At 43.5% G+C, this 22,630-nt stretch overlaps 1 protein-coding gene across 5 annotated transcripts in view; it reads left to right on the top strand.

Annotated features, from left to right (window-relative positions):
• Nucleotides 1-3,345: 3,345 nt before the first annotated feature.
• LOC115202308 (protein TsetseEP) overlaps nucleotides 3,346-22,630 on the top strand; it is a 30,361-nt gene continuing 11,076 nt past the window's right edge. For 2 of the 5 annotated variants that reach the window (XM_029766389.1, XM_029766399.1), the window contains exons 1-3: nucleotides 3,353-4,040; nucleotides 20,828-21,161; nucleotides 22,195-22,279. In XM_029766389.1, coding sequence (XP_029622249.1) covers nucleotides 3,690-4,040; nucleotides 20,828-21,161; nucleotides 22,195-22,279 — 770 coding nt within the window. In that variant the 5' untranslated portion in view covers nucleotides 3,353-3,689. Of the gene's footprint in view, nucleotides 4,041-20,827; nucleotides 21,162-22,194; nucleotides 22,280-22,630 lie in introns of all 5 variants that reach the window. The other 3 variants (XM_029766381.1, XM_029766414.1, XM_029766406.1) reach the window with 3 other exon arrangements.

The raw sequence follows: 22,630 nt of genomic DNA, 5'->3' as shown, positions 1-22,630 counted from the left end.
CCTATTGGTAGGTTGGGTCATTTTTTAAATAAAAATAAAAAGCTGATATTGAAATTCCCTTTGAGCATGGTGAAGTTATTAATTACACTTTGGATGGTGTATTAATAAACCCAGTCAATACAAATATACTGTACAGGCGTCCTTCCTAATTGAGTTGCCGGAGAGGAAGGAAACCGCTCAGGGATTTCACCATGAGGCCAATGGCGACTTTAAAACCCCCTAGAGTCTATTGACGTGTGTCAATCTAAGTAACATAATACAAAAATCCCCATCAAAATCTGTCAGGTTAAGCTAGAGATATGTTTTTTTTTGCATGGGCTGCGTCTCAGTCCACTGCATCCACCTATGTGGCCCTTCCACATCTGCGGTTGAAAGTGTCAGAGCTACAGCGCAGTTTATTAGACCAGAAAACGTCTGTAGCATCTGAATGGTTTGGCCTACAACCAATGTTCCCTCATTGTTTTCGGCACTGAGCAAATTTCAGGTCTGCTGAGCGCAATCTTGAACATTGTGGAAGTTCTGTGCAACTTCCGGTGCGTGTTCACTGTGAACACTGAAGCTGTACCCACTTTAAGTTAGTTTTAACAGTAATCAAGTAGGCTACTGTGGCTATTTGATCATAATGTAGGCCTACCAGAGTGGCCTATCATCAGAAACAATGGAGAAAATGCATCCTGTAACATTTTAACATGGAAATAGCTATCATTCTGCCTACAGTAGAAGCCAATGTGTGGTGTTCATTGTAGGCCTATATTCCATGAGACTTGGGAAAAAAAACATGCAGGGCTTGACATGAATCTGTTTAATGTCCTTCAGACAAGGAGGTGACTGAAAATGTTGTGTTGTTTGATGCAAGGAACCACAAAATAAAATGCATCATTATTCCCATACCGTTATTACAGATTAATTATGCTACCCTCTGCCTGTTGGCTACTTAGTTTATTCAAGCCTGTCTGAAAATACAACACTGCCCCTTTAAGACAAGAAAAAAATCTATTTACTTGACTCACTTTTCAAAGATGACTAGAAATGCACACGTGTTGTGCTCTTGTAGGAAACAATCACTCCCCCATTTCAAATAATCTATAACTGGGCTAATAACTCACTATCAAAGGGTATGAACAAATGTGCACACGTGGCTACATGTAGCTCTCGCTTAAATCTCAAAACAAGCACATCTACTCATGACCGCTCATGTGAATTATTTCTGCCACCCACATACAGGAAAACGGTTCCAAATTAACAACATTATTACGTACTCCACCACTCATGTTATCTACATGATTAAATGTCCATGTGGGTTGTGTTATGTAGGTGAAACCTGTCATTCGCTCAAACAGAATCAGTGAACATAAAAGTTCAATCATTAGAAACGACATGGACAAGACAGCCTACAGGGAGGAGGTGAGGGCCCTCGGAGTGTGGTGTCAGGAAAACAACCTCAGACTCAACATCAACAAAACAAAGGAGATGATCGTGGACTTCAGGAAACAGCGAGGGAGCATCTCCCTATCCACATCGATGGGACCGCAGTGGACAAGGTGGAAAGTTTTAAGTTCCTTGGCGTACATATCACAGACAAACTGAAATGGTCCACTCATACAGACAGTGGGGTGAAGAAGGCGCAACAGTGCCTCTTCAACCTCAGGAGGCTGAAGAAATTTGGCTTGTCAGCTAAAACCCACAAACTTTTACAGATGCACATTTGAGAGCATCCTGTCGGGCTGTGTCACTGCCTGGTTCAGCAACTGCACTGCCCACAACCGCAGGGCTCTCCAGAGGGTGGTGCGGTCTGCACAACGCATCACTGGGGGAGGTGGATATAAATAATACTCTGAGCAAAAGATGTTTTTAGATTTTCACCCTCCAGAAATTATTCCTGAAAGGTCTTAATGATGAAATGACCATTCATGTTATGTTGTAAATGTGAAAATGAATTTATGCCATCACTTCAGATTACTCTGACGTTTTTTGTTGCACTCTACCAAATAATTTATGAAAACTTACTTGTTCTTCATTGTGGTTTTATAGACGTGTATAATACGTTTTATGTACAGACTTTATTAGAATAGTTATGAAATGCACATTGTTATATTTTGTAACACCTGCTTATTTTCCCTCGACTCCAACCCCATTTTATGCATTGGACCGATGTGGGTGGAGCAATGTCTACATAAGGGTACAAATTGGAAACAGTCACAAAAGCTCTGACGAAGGCCTTGAGGCCTAAACGTAAAGTTTAATTCATAAAGACCAGTGATACTAGCAAGAGCGGTATGCAGGTCTCTCTTTCTCACCTATCAGCTGGTTCATTCCTACAGTGTGGTGCCTTTAGGACCTCATAACTTGCGGAATAAAAAAATAAATGCAAGTATTCTATCAGAAAAGGGAAATGTTTGACTTTTTGAAAAAAAATATTGGTCAACCTCAGGCACTTAATTTTTTTGGGGTGCATTTTCCAACCTGTTAGGTGCATAATCCTAACAGGGTGGAACCTAACAGGGTGGAAATTTGAAGCCTAAATTAGCCATAGCTCTGCAGTGAGAAAGATTGAGCTAGCATAATGGTGACCACTTGATCAGGATTTTAACTTCTCTATCACACATTTAGAAATGTTGCTAAATTTCTCTATAATTTAGCCCAACAGGGTGGAAATGTATGAGTGGGACATACAGACTAACATGAAATGTGGAAAAATATATAAAACTGAGTGTTTATATTTATTTAGCTTTGCACCATTGTTTTCCCACCAAAGACACGATGACACTTCCTGAATGTGGTGTCATTGTAGGAAGGGGTTGTTTTCTTAAATGGAGAATTACAACAAACTAACCGTGTGGAAGGTAATATCAGGGACACACAGAAAATATAAAATAAAATAAATAAATAAATCATGGAAAAAAAACGTTATTGATAAGAGAGAAATTAACTAGGACTATAAAATAATGAAGAAAGATTTTAAATATGTTATGGCTTATACTGTATTTCTCGTGGAACTTGATGAACAACACCTGGGGTCATGGCAAAAACGCTTATCTCCACTGAAACAAAGGGTTCAAAATGCATAAAATTCCCTTTCAAGATGCATATTTTTGTGTTTTTAAGGTAAGGACACCTGACCTTATATTTAAAGCCTTGTGGAATCCACATTTTAAACTAAATAAGAAGTGATATTTCCTAGGGACAGAAAAGGAAGGCACTGCAATGTAGGAATGACCCAGCTAATACAATCATATGAAAATTGCTGTTCAAAACAACTGGAAACTCGGAACTCTTCGACTTCAGTGAGTTCAAGACTACTGGGAAAAAACGAGCTCCGTCTGAGAAAAAAAGTTTTTCCAGGTTTCAAGTTCTCTTGAAACCACCATTATAGCAATCTGATGCCGACGGCACAGTATATTACGCTGCACGCAACCATTGGTTGATGAATGCAACGTCTGAGCAGGGGAACGCGACCGAAATTACGCTCAGCTTTATAGCCTGCGTTTACTCCAGCAGGTTTATACGATTGTGTTTAGTGGAAGCGCGGTGAGATGATCTACAGTGCGCGCGGGACTACACTCTGACCTACACACCAGCTGGCATCTGCAACAAGAAGGACCATTTTGCATGTACACATAAAAATACTATTTATTACATCTGCAGAAAACGTAACAATTGTCAAGTGAACGTTAAATAATTCTACCATCATGGAACTTGACGCGTCTATCATTCTCCCTGCGCTCTTCTTTACCATTCTTGCTGTTGTCTTGGCAGCCAAATTCATCCCCAAAAAACAAGAGGAGAAGAAGAAGAGGGTTAAAGTAGGCAACGGAGACGACATTCTTCCTTCCAGAGCATTGGCACCAGCAGTAGCAGTATTGGAAGTACCAGAAGTGGAGATACCACCACCGGTGATAGTGCCAAAAGTGGAGGTACCCCCACAAGTGGTAGAAGCTGAAGTTATAACCGAGCCAGTAACAGTTGCCCCAGTAGTTGAAGAGATCAATGTTGTAGACGAAGAGACAGTTAAAGAGCCTGAAATTATCCCCGAGGTTCAGGTAAGATATTCTGTTTAGCTTCATTGACCTGTTATGAATAGAACATCTGGCCATAGGTAATTATTTGACTAATTGGTTTGAAGATGATGAAGCGACTCTTTGGCAACTCTCCAGAACTTCATGAACTGACCACAGCCTTTGTTGCGTAGTACCTGGTCTGAAAACACTGCAATTGTTCAATATTTAAATGAAAAGTATTCGAAATCAATATCGTTTTAAATCAAATTTTGTGTAAAGTTGTGCCATTTACACACTGCTTAAGCACGTCATTTGCAACATCAATGTATTTCTCTTGCAGGCTATTTCACATCAAATACGAATTCCACCAAAAGCTGTTGTCTCTTTTGATAATCTAACATGAAATGTGTTTATTCAGTTAATACATCCTTACATTTCAAGCTGGATTTAAAATGAGCCCAGCTTGTATTGTCACAGAAGGGAAAATGACAATGAAAAACCATCTGTGTCTCCAAGGCCGTTAATACAATACTTGATTTATAATGCCCATTTAGCTAATGACTGTGTTATGTGCATTCCAGAGCTAATGCTCTAAAGCGCACAATAAGCAGAACTGAATGTACCTTGTCTCCCAAGGGCACTCAGCATTTTGACCCCCATACTTGCCCCCCGTGTATACTATAGTGCAACTGACCCTTTCCATCACAAGCCTATATGAGCCCCTTACAAGACCCTGACTAAAGACAGAATGTGCCCACTGCTGCTGTAACCTGACACACACGTCACAGAGAATACATTGGAGACACCCTCTATGTTTGGTCCCAAACATACAGTATTTTCTATATTTAACGACCGTGAGGTCAAAAGTATTTGGACAGTGACACATGTTTTGTTGTTTTGGCTCTATACTTCAGCACTTTGGATTTTAAGTGATACAATGTAAATGAGGTTAAAATGCAGTCTGTCATCTTTCATTTGAGGGTGTTTTAATCCATATGGGGTAAACCGTTTAGAAATTACAGCATGTTTTGTACATAGTCTCCCCATTTTAGGGAACCAAAAGTATCTGGACATTAAAGTAGTCAAAAATGTATTTGCTTCCATATTCCTAGCACACAATAACTACATCAAACCCGTGACTCTACAAACTTTTTGGATGCATTTTCAGTTGGTTTTGGTTGTGTTTCAGATTATTTTGTGCCCAATAGAAATTAATGGTGAATTAATACTGAATGAATCATGAATAATGATGAATGAGAAAGTAACAGAGGCACAAAAATAATGCCCCAAGACACGCTAGCCTCTCACCATTACCAATAACAGGGGAGGTTAGCATTTTAAAATAATGCCCCAAGACATGCTAGCCTCTCACCATTACCAATAACAGGGGAGGTTAGCATTTTAAAATAATGCCCCAAGACATGCTAGCCTCTCACCATTACCAATAACAGGGGAGGTTAGCATTTTAAAATAATGCCCCAAGACATGCTAGCCTCTCACCAGTACCAATAACAGGGGAGGTTAGCATTTTTTTGGGGGGGGAAGGTATGATATTTATGTCTCTGTAACTTTCCCACTCATTATTATTCATGATTAGTTTATGATTATCAGTAATCATGGGAGCATCCACATTAATGTAGAAGTGTTCAGAAACATATTAAATTCTTATTTACAATAAATATGACTCCAAAATGACACAATACATTATTTACCATTAGTTTCTATTTTACAGCTTCTTCTGTAGTATTTATCTTTATGGTCCACTTTGTTAGACTGACTTTATCACTATGTTAGTGGCACCGTGCCATCTAAGTTGAGGTAGTTTGTGTGAACATTACCACCTGCCGTGCATTTTGCCGTGCTCACATGCTAGTCGGAACTCAGACATTTCGGACTTCTTAACTGGTTGAACTTGGCACGTGGATAACTACAACCAGTTAGCAAGTGGGACATTTCTTAGTTTCCTATAGGGCTAACACGTGAACGCAGCATTACTGTCTGAGCTTTACTATTAGGTTTATTTTTTACAGTTGCATTTAAAGTGCACATTAAAGAGTGCTCTCTCTCTCTCTCTCTCTCTCTCTCTCTCTCTCTCCTCCCTCAAGGTGAAACAATCAATCAATCCAATTTATTTATAAAGCCTTTTTATATCAGCAGATGTCAAAAAGTGCTTATACAGAAACCCAGCCCATACAGCCTTCTCAGTTATGAGAGACATAACTTCTGTCCGTTGCCTGCTATATGGGACCCAGCCAAGTTGTGCTGCTGCAGCCCTGGGGCTGGGGGAGCTCACTGGCGAGTCTACATACAGTACTAATGGCATGGCACCTCGTGTGGCTGGCTTTCTGAGGGGCTAGATTAGAATAACATGGTGTCTGTTTTATCTCTCCACTTTTATCACCATCAGCGTTCACATCAATGATCTGGGGCTGGGCTCTCATTTACCACATTAGAAAACCACCATGCACTGCTCTGCTCTGCACTGCACACGTTTGAAGTCTAATATTATCTACAGTAACATGTGTGTGTATGTTTTACCGGTTTCACATCATTGATCTGGCCTCTCATTTACCATGTTGGTAACTAACCTGCACTACTCTACTCTGCACAAATGTAATACAATTGAAGTGGAGTAACATCTTGGTAGATCCATAGGTGGTATGCAATACAATTATGTACTGTAACTGCATAGTATGCATAACCGTTGTCAGCAGCAGTGCAAACTGCATATTTACATTCTAACTGGAGGTTAAAAATCTATAATCACTAAACCTTTGCTCTGCGACGAGGCTACATCTTGGAGCTGTGGAATTTGGGGCTCCTTCCTGTGCTGCTTGCTTTGCTGAAAGTGTTCCCTTATCATAACCCCAACCCTCTCTCCTCCCGTCTCCTCTCCTTCATTCCCTCTGTCTGCTCGTGTTTGTCCTGTATGTCTGTGTGTGCTTAGCAGCAGAGGCATGCTCTGTGTCACGTCCATAGTCTTCCCTTCTGTTTGAACTTCACATTTCTGTTCCTTAATCTTCTCTCACTATCACTCTCCTGTGTTGTTTTGGGTGTGGGGGTCAGTGTAAGGTGCTGTCCTGGACACACCCCCTTCTCAAACCCTATAGACTAGTATAGACCCTATAGAGCAGCCACTATAGAGCAGCCACTGACAAATGTAAAGAGAAACATTAAGATCAGAAGCCAACCCACAGTCATTCTTCCATATCCTCACTATACTCCATCAACAGTATTGAACAGTACTTTCTCCATCAAATGTTCAATGACACATTCCCAAGACCGAGGGTAACAAACAAGGAAAGAGTATTGAATATTCAGCAGTCTTTTTTTGCTTGTTATGGGTCGGGTCTGCAAACCTTTTTAACTGTACCCTACACCTATAGTAGTCTGTGAATATGCCACATGTTATCGTGGCCCCGTCAAAACCAGAAAGGAAACAATCTCCACTAAAGCCCATTATTCCATACTCAAGCTGTAGCAGCGTTGTAACATTGTGTGTGTGTGTGTGTGTGTGTGTGTGTGTGTGTGTGTGTGTGTGTGTGTGTGTGTGTGTGTGTGTGTGTGTGTGTGTGTGTGTGTGTGTGTGTGTGTGTGTGTGTGTGCGCACGTGTTGTGGAGGAGCACACAGTATAGCATACATACATGTACACAGACACGTCAGCCTATAGTGACCAATCAGGGGCCATGACTTATTAACTCCCAGTATCCAGGCCTTGTCAAGTCAATGTCTGCATTGTGTTCTGAGATTAAGACTGCCCCCTTCTCTCCTCAATGCTGCCCACTTAACTATCTGGTGATATATGCACTCTATAGATGTGTGTATGTGTCAGGGTTGGCCTTAAGGCAGTGTAACCGATGTGAAATGGCTAGCTAGTTTGCGGGGTGCACGCTAATAGCGTTTCAATCGGTGACGTCACTCGCTCTGAGACCTTGAAGTAGTTGTTCCCCTTGCCCTGCAAGGGCCGCGGCTTTTGTGGCGCGATGGGTAACGATGCTTCGTGGGTGTCAGTTGTTGATGTGTGCAGAGGGTCCCTGGTTCGGGGCGAGGAGAGGGACGGAAGCTATACTGTTACAGTAGCAACTGGCTGAGATTGATGTAAAACAGCATTCTTGTTTTACATGTTCCAATGGCTGCGACACTCCACACCCTGCCCCCATACCCATCCTTTCTTGTTGTACAGTCAGAAAGAGTTAAGCTAGCGTTCTATGCCTCAGGCTTGAATGTAATCATGTTAATCAAGTGTTGTATTTGCTCACCTCTTTTAGCGATACATCTTCCATGAATTACTGTATCAGGGAGGAACAACACAAATGTTGATTGTGTCTTTTCACAAGTGTGACTTTTTTGCTTTATTTATATATGTAAAATACTCAAGAAATTGTTTACACCTCTGTGCACCTTCCATTCTAACCTCTTCCATCGTGTTGAAACGCACTATACATGGGAATGTGTCTGGGCCTGCTAGCTAACTCACTGCTCACGCTGAGAAGGCAGAGATACACACAGGCAACAGCTGGAGCCAGCTGTTCTTTTGTCAGATGCAACATGGAGGACACTGTTATCCGGAAGTAGTTTGCTGCCTGTCGAAGGCTGTTAACGTGTTTTTATACAGGCAAAACGTTCTTAGTATATAAGGGCCAATGTATGGTACCCTTTGAGTGCTCATTGGGTAAATCCAATGTTTGTCAGTTGTCCCATGAGGGTAGTTCATAAGTAAATCTGAGTTATCTTAAGACAGTACACAGTGGGAGTTATGTGTATAGTACACAGACTACAAGAGGAGACTAGGGAGTGTTTCTCAGAACAGTCCTCAGCTCTCTGCTCTCTTGTGTGTTCGTCAGACTCCTAACAGTAGCCTGTGATGGAATCTGCAGGGCTGCTTACTCATTGGTCAAGCTCTCCGCTGACCTACCTCTCTTGGTATTTCCCCTCGTTTCTCTGCCTACCTACCTCTGCATGCACGCTGGAGCTACAGTCTGCTCTGGTCCCTGTTGTCCTTCCCTTTCCCAGCTGGACTTCACACCCAGATCCAGGCAGGCACCCATCCCCATGACAAGACAATGCCATGGCTTCACATCACATTACAACCACTAATTCCCCTCTGTAACACGGGCATTGGCCCATGACAAGAAGTTGGCAGTTGGCACTGACACTGTAGTGGGCACTGACTCCCTCTCTCCCCAGCTTGACTCACCATAGAGCTGAAACCCTGGTGTCTTTTCTGGCCATGTTGGGCCCTGCGCTGTGCACTAGACAAGTCAACACAGAGGAATGGAGGAGGTCTGCCCAGTACCGGAGTGAGAGGGGGAGAGAGGAAGCATGAGGGAGTCATTTCCATTCTTAAAAGGTTAGCCAATCCCCCAGTGAAAAGCTAAGAAACAGCAGCTCTTTGTAAGTTCACTGGCCAGGCCTGCACAGGCCTCTTGGCAGGTAGTTCCTATTAAAAGCTACCGTCAACTGCAGTGCTGTATAATGTATGTCTAAACAGTACAGTACATGCTTTCTATACAGTGTTGGAGGAAGTCATGGTGGGTTGTGCTGTTTCCTATAGAAGTGTTGCTGCTCTGGATCTGTGTATTGTTCTGCCAAAACAACAGATAAACTGTATCGTGTGATTCACTCTTTTGATTGCCGTCATGTGGCCTGAATCATTGAGGATGTTCTTACTTAATAAAAGTCAGCTGTTTCGGGTAACAGAACAAGGGCAAAACTATTGTATAATTTTAGTAATAATCAAACATATTCCAAGTCAATCATTATTCGTGAGAATCAACATTTGGACTCAATTCAGAGCCAATGACATGCTGAAATGAAACCTCACCCACAGTCTCCAGTCCAGTGGTGATGTCATCGATGGCACAATGGAGTAGGATCTCATTCCTGCAGGCCGCCACAGCACACTGTGACCATTGACTGCCAGGACACAAAGCTGTGTGTGTTTGTGCCTGTTAACAACACCTCTATTAGCAACACTCTATGGCTAGCTCTGCACTTGAGAGTTCTGAACACTAATTGGCTTCATGCTACCCCACCGGATGTTCCTCGCTGTATAGCTCCACACACTGTCGAGGTATGTCTGTCGTTGTTTCATTCATTGGTAATATCAGCCACCGATAAGGCAGTGGCTTTGGGGGAACAATGTGTCTGTCTGTACGCAGAGACACAGAGCAGGGGTGGGAGGTTGCTGAGACAACAGGACACTATTCCACCCCAGATGCCTTGGCCCATTGCCCTGAGCCTCTTTTCAGGGGATTGTCTGATGGACTGCAACAACATGACACAAACAGCCTGGTACCCCCTGGTCATATCAATGGAGGAAGAGAAGAGAACTGGCATGGACAATACACCCAAAGGGCTTCAGCTGAATTCTCAGCTGATGCAGTCTTGATGTGGACAGTGAATACACAAAGTTCATCCCGCTACATCAGAGGTGTGGTATCAACACCACCCTTGCCCACCACCCACTCAAGGGGCGCAGTAGCACTATAAGTTCCCTGGGGCAGCTAGAATTTCACTTGGTGGGCCAAGGGCCCTACCCCAACAACTCTTAAGAGGTTCTCCAGAGACCAATGCAGTTTATCACTCTTTTGTTTATTATTGCTATGAAGGTAGCCACATTATTCAGTATCCACTTGCAGAGAGGTATCATTCTCTTCTGCCTCCTATGCACGGACCACTGTCAATGTTGCAGATGCCAGGTATCAGGTGTACACAGCTATGCAGCTGTCTATTTACCACCACAAACCGATGCTGGCAGTAAGACCACACTCAACAAGCTGTATAGGGCCATAAACAAACAAGAAAATGCACATCCAGAGGTCGGCGTTTCTCGTGGCTGGTGATTTTAATGTAGGGAAACTGAAATCCATTTAATTTAATTTTTTTTGCATGTCACCTGTGCAACTAGAGGCAGCAAACCTCTTGATCAGAAACACATACAAGGCCCTCACTCACCCTCCCTTTGGCAAATCAGATCATGACTCTATCCTCCTGCTTAGAAACAAAAACTAAAATAGCAAGTACTAGTGATGCGCTCAATACGAAGGTGGTCCGATGAAGCAGATGCTAAGCTACAGGACTGTTTTGCTAGCACATACTGGAATATATTCCAGGATTCATCCGATGGCATTGAGAAGTTTACAACATGAGTCACTGGCTTCATAATAAGTGTATCGACGGCTTCGTCCCCACAGTGATCGTATGTACATACCCCAAACAGAAGCCATGGATTACAGGCAACATCCGCACTGAGCTAAGGGTAGAGCTGCAGCTTTCAAGGAGCGGAACACTAATCTGGACACATAGGAAATCCCGCTACGACCTCCGATGAGCCATCAAACAGGCAAAGCATCAATACAGGACTAAGATCGAATACTACTACGCCGACTCTGACACTCAATGGATGTGGCAGGGCTTGCCAACTATTACAGATTACAAAGGGAAACTCAGCTGTGAGCTGCCCAGCGACGCAAGCCTACCAGACAAGCTTAAATGCCTTCTATTCTCGCTTCGAGGAAAGCAACACTGAACCATGCATGAGAGCATCAGCTGTACCAGACAACTGTGTGATCTCGCTCTCCGTAGACGATGTAAGACCATTAAACAGGATAACATTTACAAGGCCGATGGGCCAGACGGAATACCAGAACGAGTACTCAGAGCATGCGCCTCAGGAGGCTGAAAAGATTTGGCATGGACCGTCGGATCCTCAAAAAGTTCTACAACTGCACCATTGAGAGCATCTTGACTGGCTGCATCACCGCTTGGTACGAAAACTGCAAGGTGGTGAGTATGGCCCAGTACATCACTGGGGCCAAGCTCCCCGCCATCCAGGACCTCTATACCAGGTGGTGTCAGAGGAAGGCCCATAAAATTGTCAAAGACTCCAGTCACCCAAGCCATAGACTGTTCTGTCTGCTACCACACAGCAAGCGGTACCAGTTAACCAAGTCTGGAAGAAAAGGGACCCTGAAGAGCTTATACCTCTAAGCCATAAGACTGCTAAACAAGACTGCTGAATAGCTAATTAAATGCACTGGCTCTATGCACACACTGGAATCCACCCATACACACACACACACACATACTTACACTGACACCCCACACACACATACACACTACATACGCCCACCCAAACATAACACGTGCACACATGCATACTGAGGCCACTCACACACACACACACACACACACACACACACACACACACACACACACACACACACACACACACACACACACACACACTTTCACACTTTCACACTTACCACATACACTGCTGCTACTGTCTATCTACCCTGTTGCCTAGTCACTGTACCTCTATCTATATGAACATAGCTGCCTCAATTACCTCATACCTCTGCACATCGACTCGGTACTGGTACTCCCTGTATATAGCCATGTTATTGTTACTCATTATTGTTATCAACTGTGTATTTTATTCCTTGTGTCACTATTTCTAAGTAAGCTTTTCACTGTTAGTCTACACCTGTTGTTTGCGAAGCATGTGACAAATACAATTTGATTTGATGTGCTCATGCTGTGAGGTCATGGCCCATAAACGCTAAGAAAAAAAGGTTCTACCTGGAACCAAAAAGGGTTCTCCTATGGGGACAGCCGAAGAACCCTTTTGGAACCCTTTTTTCTAAGAGTGTACTGACCCAAAATGGCTGAGTGCATGTCAGTGGATGCCACATTTACAGCATGAGGTCAGAGGTCAATGTCACTGTATGAGCTGAGTGAGGGGTTAATTGGACAGGCAGTTGTTAACAGGGCCCTAAATCCTCTACAAGCCATCCTACAGCTCTTGGACTACATTTGGTTTCTGGGTGGTACAGACACTGTTAGAAAAATGAAAGTTACTTGAGGAGCCTAAGAGATGATGACTGATGCAGAATGGAACAATGACCTCATACACTTCTACTAGAGAGAGCTCTCTGACCAAATTAGGAGATGTAAAAATTGAGTATTGGTGAGGATGTTGAATCTTAGACTTACAAAATGTGAGCAATACATCATCCCATTCTAAAGCAGTGGTATTCAAGGTCAGGGGAACTGCAGTGGGGTTTTTGAGGAAATGTATTTATTGGTTTATTTTCATTTTGATAAGAGATCAAAATGCAATGAATGGAAGTTTATTTGTTGATATAAAATCTACATTTAACGATTTTAAGATTGTGTCATTAGATTTGTGGTAGGGTGGGGTCGCGAGAAATTCTGGCCCAAAAAATGTCGTCCCCACTGAAAAAGTTTGAATACCATTGCTCTAAAGGGATTCTATAGACCTACATTCAGCCCTACTATGACCCTGAATATCATTGCTTTTGTGAATGTATGAGTTGGGTCCTATGCATGGAGTATTTTGGTGTTTAATAGCTGAGGAATTCAGTGGCAGAGGGGAAGAGGCTGTTGGTGGGTAGGTCTGCTAAATGGATTCCATTCCAGTGGTTGGGTGTGAGTAGTCTAAAGAGGGCTGTTCAGGGGTTAGGCTATGAGACACAGTTGGGCCTGGTAGAATCCATGCCCCTGGCCTGCTCTGTCTACTACCATTTGTTACTGTGGTGGGTTAGTCGACATGTCCATCGTTATGAAGTCTGCTCCAAGAGGAGGGGTAGGGTTGTGACACAGGTGGCCATGAGCTTCCTCTGCTAAATTTAATATACACTTTATAGTCATGTGGCCAATTTATATAGACACAAATATGAACAGCCACAGGCAGAAATGTCAACAAAACATTTAATATTTTGATTAAATCACCTTCAGCTTCTTTCCTTCACTTTGGTCTTCTACATTTGGAGAATTTAAAACTACTTTAGAGCTGGACTTTACTGTAAATGAGCACCCTACTTATACTCTTAGTTCTAGGCTTTAGCCATTGTTACTCTGATCAGAGATGACAGGAGGCCTCTGGCAGCGCGTCAAGCACTGAGCACACTGTGTCCCCATATGTGACCTCGCTGTCTCTCTGTGTCCTCACTGTGAGATTAGTTCTCCCAAGTATCAGACACCAAAAGCATTCAAATATATTTTTGGTGCGTTGTGTGCATGTGTATGTGTGTGAGTTCCTGCGAATCCAGTTCTGTCAGGGCTAGGGAAAGTTCTGGAGAGGGAGGGAAGGAGATGGATTGAAGGGGGGTTTATTTGTGCCTGTGTCATTGGCAGGCAGCATACAGAGAGGACACAGCCACTAAACAAGAACCTGAGAGAGAGCTGCAAATGACAGCTGTCACTCATAGAAGAACCATTACAATGTGTCAAGAGGTTATCATGTCCACAGGGCTCAGCAGTTGAGTCAGCAATTTGTAGAGGTTTGCACAAAATATGCAGGTTTTACATTTCAGCATGTGAAGGATGATATTCTGGGTTTATGTCCCTCCAGCACCAATTTCAGAGCAGAAAAAAGCTTTTCTACTTTTTTTTATATACTTTGTTTTTATTGTAGGAACACAAAGAAAGTACAAATAAAAGAACAACAAAAAAGATCTGGCAGTTATAGTGCACGTCATACCTTCATTATATTAGTTACATTGACATCTTTGAATTAGACCTTTTCCAAGTACGAAACCCATTTTTCCCAGTATTCCTGACCTCTCTCTTGTGTTCTTAAAGCAAAGGTCATAGGCTCCATGTGGTGTATTTCTTTTACAATGTCTATCCATTGTGTCACTGTGGGAGGGTCTTTTTGTAGCCATTTCCTAGTGATAGCCTTTTTACTGGCTGCCAGTAGGACCTTCAAGAGGGACTTTTCTCTATTGTGTAAGTTATCAGGTATTTCACTCAAGTACAAAGAAATTAATGTTTGTTCTATGTCAAATCCCATTATTTTTCCAATGTTAGATCTTATTATTATTATTATATAGCTCTCCTGCTATCTCTCTCAGAATGACCTTCTTGATCCTAATCAGTCAGGTTTCAAGACTGGGCATTCAACTGAGACTGCTCTTCTCTGTGTCACGGAGGCTCTCCGCACTGCTAAAGCTAACTCTCTCTCCTCTGCTCTCATCCTTCTAGACCTATCTGCTGCCTTTGATACTGTGAACCATCAGATCCTCCTCTCCACCCTCTCCGAGTTGGGCATCTCCGGCGCGGCCCACGCTTGGATTGCGTCCTACCTGACAGGTCGCTCCTACCAGGTGGCGTGGCGAGAATCTGTCTCCGCACCACGCGCTCTCACCACTGGTGTCCCCCAGGGCTCTGTTCTAGGCCCTCTCCTATTCTCGCTATACACCAAGTCACTTGGCTCTGTCATATCCTCACATGGTCTCTCCTATCATTGCTATGCAGACGACACACAATTAATCTTCTCCTTTCCCCCTTCTGATAACCAGGCGGCGAATCGCATCTCTGCATGTCTGGCAGACATATCAGTGTGGATGACGGATCACCACCTCAAGCTGAACCTCGGCAAGACGGAGCTGCTCTTCCTCCCGGGGAAGGACTGCCCGTTCCATCTCGCCATCACGGTTGACAACTCCCTTGTGTCCTCCTCCCAGAGTGCTAAGAACCTTGGCGTGATCCTGGACAACACCCTGTCGTTCTCCACTAACATCAAGGCGGTGACCCGATCCTGTAGGTTCATGCTCTACAACATTCGCAGAATACGACCCTGCCTCACACAGGAAGCGACGCAGGTCCTAATCCAGGCACTTGTCATCTCCCGTCTGGATTACTGCAACACGCTGTTGGCTGGGCTCCCTGCCTGTGTCATTAAACCCCTACAACTCATCCAGAACGCCGCAGCCCGTCTGGTGTTCAACCTTCCCAAGTTCTCTCACGTCACCCCGCTCCTCCGCTCTCTCCACTGGCTTCCAGTTGAAGCTCGCATCCGCTACAAGACCATGGTGCTTGCCTACGGAGCTGTGAGGGGAACGGCACCTCCATACCTTCAGGCTCTGATCAGGCCCTACACCCAAACAAGGGCACTGCGTTCATCCACCTCTGGCCTGCTGGCCCCCCTACCTCTGAGGAAGCACGGTTCCCGCTCAGCCCAGTCCAAACTGTTCGCTGCTCTGGCACCCCAATGGTGGAACAAGCTCCCTCACGACGCCAGGACAGCGGAGTCAATCACCACCTTCCGGAGACACCTGAAACCCCACCTCTTTAAGGAATACCTAGGATAGGATAAAGTAATCCTTCTAACCCCCCCCCCCCTTAAAAGATTTAGATGCACTATTGTAAAGTGGTTGTTCCACTGGATATCATAAGGTGAATGCACCAATTTGTAAGTCGCTCTGGATAAGAGCGTCTGCTAAATGACTTAAATGTAATGTAAATGTTATTTCTCCCCAGTAGGTTTAGATTGCGGGGCAAGTCCAAAAGATATGAGAGTGATCCTCCCTCGATAGGCTGCATTCTCTCCAACAAGGATGTAGGGAGCCAGTCTGTTTTTGATTTCAGTTTAGGTGTTATGAAGAAACGTACAACATTCTTCCAACAGAATTCTCTCCATGACCTTGAGTTGGTGGCGCTTTGATGAGACTCTAATATGTTCAACCATGTTTCATCAGTTATTTCAATGTTAAGTTCCTCCTCCCATTTCTTTTTAATATAGTTTATAGAATGTTTCTTTGAGGGTTGAATACCCAAGTAGAGATTTGAGAGTTTTTTTGTTACTCCCCAAGTTGTATGCGTTAGTGAATACTTGGATTAATTTTGGAGGTGCTCGAGGGTCAGTCACTTTTATCTCCCTTAAGAAATAGTGTCAAACTTGTAGGTATCTGTAAAAATCTTGTTTATCCAAGCCATGTTTTTTACTTAGGTCCTGGAAGTTATCTAGGTCCCCATTCCTTCTAATTGTAATGAATGATGTGATGCCTTTCTGCGTCCATTGTTTAAATCTGCTGTCCTGAGTTGCAGGGATGAAGCTGGGGTCGTATGCGGGCCAACTCAGCAGTTTGATCTCTCTGTCTAATTTATTTTGCTTAACTACCCTAAACCATGTCTCCAGAGAGAAATGAATCCACTGATTTTGTCTACTGTATATTTCTATTATCATGTCCATATTTCCCAAAACTGACTGTATGGGTGTCTCTGTTAAAGTAGTCCCAATGTCTTTCCATTTGGATTCGTATTCTGAATTGCACCAACACACCAGAGGTCTCAATTGGGCTGACACATAATAATATTTTAGGTTTGGTAAGGCCATACCCCCACAGTTGTTTGGTAATTGTAATGTTGAAAATCTAATTCTTGGTCTCTTACTGTTCCAGATAAACCTTGATATCCGTTTATCCCATTCTCTAAACTGTTTAGGTGGGATTTCTATGGGCAGTGATTGGAACAAATACAGTAACCTCGGCAGGATGTTCATTTTGATTGTTTCAATTCTACTACTAAGATCTAAGGGAAGTGAATTCCACCTGTCTAGGTCATCATTTATATTCTTGTTGATGTGATCGTAATTCATGCTATAAAGTTTGGGTGTATCTTTTGGTAGATACAGTGGGGGAAAAAAGTATTTGATCCCCTGCTGATTTTGTACGTTTGCCCATTGATAAAGAAAGGATCAGTCTATAGTTTTAATGGTAGGTTTATTTGAACAGTGAGAGACAGAATAACAACAAAAATATCCAGAAAAACGCATGTCAAAAATGTTATAAATTGATTTGCATTTTAATGAGGGAAATAAGTATTTGACCCCCTCTCAATCAGAAAGATGTCTGGCTCCCAGGTGTCTTTTATACAGGTAACAAGCTGAGATTAGGAGCACACTCTTAAATGGAGTGCTCCTAACCGCAGCTTGTTACCTGTAAAAAAGACACCTGTCCACAGAAGCAATCAATCAATCAGATTCCAAACTCTCCACCATGGCCAAGACTAAAGAGCTCTCCAAGGATGTCAGGGACCAGATTGTAGACCTATACAAGGCTGTAATGGGCTTCAAGACCATCACCAAGCAGCTTGGTGAGGAGTTGACAACATTTGGTGCGATTATTCGCAAATGGAAGAAACACAAAAGAACTGTCAATATCCCTCGGCCTGGGGCTCCATGCAAGATCTCACCTCGTGGGGTTGCAATAATCATGAGAACGGTGAGGAATCAGCACAGAACTACATGGGAGGATCTTGTCAATGATCTCAAGGCAGCTGGGACCATAGTCACCAAGAAAACAATTGGTAACACACTACGCCGTGAAGGACTGAAATCCTGCAGCGCCCGCAAGGTCCACCTGCTCAAGAATACATATACATGCCCGTCTGAAGTTTGCCAATGAACATCTGAATGATTCAGAGGACAACTGGTGAAAGTGTTGTGGTCAGATGAGACCAAAATGGAGCTCTTTGGCATCAACTCAACTCGCCGTGTTTGGAGGAGGAGGAATGCTGCCTATGACCCCAAGAACACCATCTCCACCGTCAAACATGGAGGTGGAAACATTATGCTTTGGGGGTGTTTCTCTGCTAAGGGGACAGGACAACTTCACCGCATCAAAGGGATGATGGACGGGGCCATGTACCGTCAAATCTTGGGTGAGAACATCCTTCCCTCAGCCAGGGCATTGAAAATGGGTCGTGGATGGGTATTCCAGCATGACAATGACCCAAAACACACAGCCAAGGCAAAAAAGGAGTGGCTCAAGAAGAAGCACATTAAGGTCCTGGAGTGGCCTAGCCAGTCCCCAGACCTTAATCCCATAGAAAATCTGTGGATGGAGCTGAAGGTTCGGGTTGCCAAACGTCAGCCTCAAAACCTTAATGACTTGGAGAAGCTCTGCAAAGAGGAGTGGGACAAAATCCCTCCTGAGATGTGTGCAAACCTGGTGGCCAACTACAAGAAACGTCTGACCTCTGTGATTGCCAACAAGGGTTTTGCCACCAAGTACTAAGTCATGTTTTGCAGAGGGGTCAAATACTTATTTCCCTCATTAAAATGCAAATCATTTGATAAAATTTGACATGCGTTTTTCTGGATTTTTTTGTTGTTATTCTGTCTCTCACTGTTCAAATAAACCTACCATTAAAATTATAGACTGATCATTTCTTTGTAAGTGGGGAAACGTACAAAATCAGCAGGGGATCAAATACTTTTTTCCCCCACTGTATATGGAATAACAGAACGTCATCAGCATACATGCATATCTTATGTTCACTGCCTCTTATTGTTATTCCCTCTAAGGTTGGATCCTGTCTTATTGCCTGTGCTAATGGTTCAAGGTACAAGGAGAAGAGCGTGGGTGAAATATTACAGCCTTGTCTTGCCCCTCGCTTTAATTTTATCGTTCGTGACAAATGTCCATTTATCTTTATTCTAGCGGTCGGACATGAATACAGTGTTTTGATGCACTGTATCACTTCTTTGTTGAAACCAAATCTTTACATAACTTGGAATAGGTAATCCCATCCCACTGAATCAAATGCTTTTTCTGCATCTAGACTGATTTTAATATCTTATTCTGAGTAGTGTGGTCCATGACATGTAGTGTTCTCCTTCTATTGTCCTGTGTCTGCCTATTTTGTATGAAACCAGTTTGATCTCCGTCAATCAATTCTGGGATTATGTTCTCCATTCTTTTGGCTATTATTGATGCATATAGTTTATAATCCGTGTTAAGAATTGTGATAGGTTTATATGAACTGCATTCCTTCTTATCTTTACCCTCTTTTGGGATTATAGATATGATTGCCTCTCTCCATGACGGTGGGAGACCCCCCCTCCCGCAGAGTTCAGTTAAAACAGGCCTTAAATTGAGGTGTTGGTTGTTCTCTGAAGGTCTTGAACCATTCTGAAGGGAAGCCATCAGTGCCTGGAGACTTGTTTACTTTTAGTTGAGATATTGCTTAATTAATTTCTTCGGTGGATATTTCTGAAGTTAGTCTATCATTTTGCTCTGTCCCAGTTGAGGGGAGATCAAGTGAGTTAAAAAAAATGCTCTATTGTCTGTGCATCTGCCTTCTCTGGTTGCTTGTACTGATTTGTGTAATATGATTCAAATGCATTCTCTATTTCATCTAATTTGCATGTGATCTTCTTTGTTTTGGGGTCTTTTATTATGAAAATGGTATTCTGTGCTTGTTGTTTCCTGAGTCTCCATGCTAGTAATTTGGTTGCCTTTGAGCCTGCTTCATAATATCGTTGTTTCAGGAACCTGAGCTTTTTCTCTACTTCTTCTCTATAAATCTGGTCAATTTCCTGTTTTACCTTTTGAATCTCTCGTAATATAAGAGGGTCTTTGTATTGACTATGAGATCGTTCTAAGTTTCTTTAGTGTTTCCTGTAATTTCTGCAGTTTGTGTTTTAATATTTTTCTTACCTTTTCTACTTTTTATAGAATGTGGGATGTGATACTGTTTAAGTATATGGATATATTTCCCCACCATAGACCTACTCCTTATAGACTGGGGCAATTTGGATACTATGGGGGTGTCCTATTGCTGTCTTTAGTGACAATTTGACAGACACTACCTCTGTATTTTTGCTTGAGTTCTGTTCAGTGGTTATATTCTTGGCAGTTTCCCAAAGTCAGTACTGGTTGAGCTGATGAGTTCTCATATACAATCACTGGGCTCAGTCATCTCTGTCTTATATTCCCCAGGAGGCTATGCATGACAAACAACACTCATCACTTCTTATTGTTATTACCGTGAGCAGTTGGTTCCACTAATGTAATTGTCTCAGGTACTATAGAAACAAGTCTAGCCTAAAGCTCTGCTATATTTAGAACCTAGGACTGAGAGGTTGGGAATACAACACAATTCCCTATTAACCTCCATTAGCCGCTACACTGACCCAAAATTTTTTTGCTCAATATTAATCACAATTCCATTGTTTTAAACAGCATTTCAGGTGTACAGTAAATTATATCTGTTATACACTTTGTCCCTGCAGGCTGTGCCAGAGCCCGTGCCAGAGCCCGTGGTTGAGCCAGAACCCGTGCCTGAGCCCATCCCTGAGCCAGAGCCCATCCCAGTCGTTGTTGAGGAGCCCATCCTTGAGCTCATCGCCGAACCTGAACCTGTATCTGTGGTGAAGGAGGTCCCAGTCAGAGAGCCCACCCCTGAGCCAGCGAGGGAACCCAACCCCAAGCCAGCGAGGGAACCCAACCCCAAGCCAGCGAGGGAACCCAACCCCAAGCCAGCGAGGGAACCCAACCCCAAGCCAGTGAGGGAACCCATCCCTGAGTCCATCTTTGTGCCAGAGCCAGAGGACCTTGAGAGCAACGGTAGTATGTTTTAATAGTTTTTTGGTGTTAGCTAATTGTCAGCTGTGGGTACAGTCAGTCGTCCGAAAGCAGATCAAGTTTGACTCCCTGAATGGATTGACTTTAGCAGTGACTAACTGCATCAAACCAACCTCAAAGGGCCCTAATGCATTAGCCAGCATAAACCGGATGCACATCACTGCATACCCAGCAAATCCTCATTTAAACTGGATCTGGGGTGGCTAGCAGATACACTGGCTTGTGTATACTCTGTGGGGGTAGATCCGTCACTGACACATCCCCTTACAGTCTTGAGACTTGCCCTCCTTTCACTGGAACTGAGTTGTGCATTCAAACCAGCCACCATTTTGTCTTTCAGTCAGGTCTTTTCTGTTCCCTCGAGGCCCCAGGTCTCCATTGAGGCAGGTCTCATTGTGCCAGATTACAGTAAGTGTTTCCAGGTGAGAGGTCAGGCCCCCCTGGACTCCTTGAAAAACTGATCAGTGTCTCTTTCACTATCAGACCTGTCTATAGGATATGGCCTGGTTTGTACCACTGTCTGTATCAGTAAAGTGTATTCCTCTAAATGAGAGACAAACTGCCTCACTAAGACACGAGACTGTTGGGGTCTGGTTCCACCAATAGCACAGGGTTGTAATGTCAGTCTGTGTACTGTAAATTGAATCAGTGACGTTGGCACACATAAAAGTGAATCAGCCATCTGACTCTGAATTTAATTACAGCCACACGGTCACTCTTGGCTCCGTTTTGACTGTACTACTACTGTGTGTCCTTCCTGTAATCCTGATATACTGTAGCAACAACAGGACTGTAACTAACAACCACAGAGGTCCCAGAGGACTTAGAAATCCTCCAAACATTTATCTGTGTGTGTGTGTGTGTGTGTGTGTGTGTGTGTGTGTGTGTGTGTGTGTGTGTGCGTGCGTGCGTGCGTGCGTTCGTGTGAACATGCACGTGTGTGTACTGTATGTATGAATGATGTGTAAGTGTGTGTTGACCATGGTCCCTCCTGTTTTCTCTGATGTGGCATCAGCTGAGGAGGTGCACTTTACCCCAGGAATGAAGATTAGCAAGTTGGAGAAGCTGATGACCAAGGAGGAGATGGAGGAGGAGCAGAGGTGAGTGCCCCCCTCTCTCTCCCTACTGCCCCCCTTCTCCTGGCACTGTAGCATGACTCTGGTTTAACCTATCCTCCTACTGCACGCCAATGCAACCACCTTCTCCCTCTCTTCCTCCCTCCCTCCCCTATCCTGTCCTTGTGTGTTGACCTGGCATTTAGGTGCTATGACAACATCTCCTCTGCAGATAGGAGGGGGTTGGTCACAGAGTGGACAGTTAAACCAATAACCCACCAAAGCAGTGAGGGACTTTCCAGACTTTGTACCTGTAGCTACTAACTCCCTCAAAATAAATGTAGACTTGAGACATCCCACTGGTCACAGACGTCAATTCAACGTCTATTCCACATT

This window comes from Salmo trutta, chromosome 1 (assembly GCF_901001165.1).
Source record: "Salmo trutta chromosome 1, fSalTru1.1, whole genome shotgun sequence".
In the NCBI taxonomy this organism is placed as follows: domain Eukaryota; kingdom Metazoa; phylum Chordata; class Actinopteri; order Salmoniformes; family Salmonidae; genus Salmo; species Salmo trutta.
Note: the sequence above shows the minus strand (reverse complement) of the source record. Positions and strands in the feature narration are given on the sequence as shown.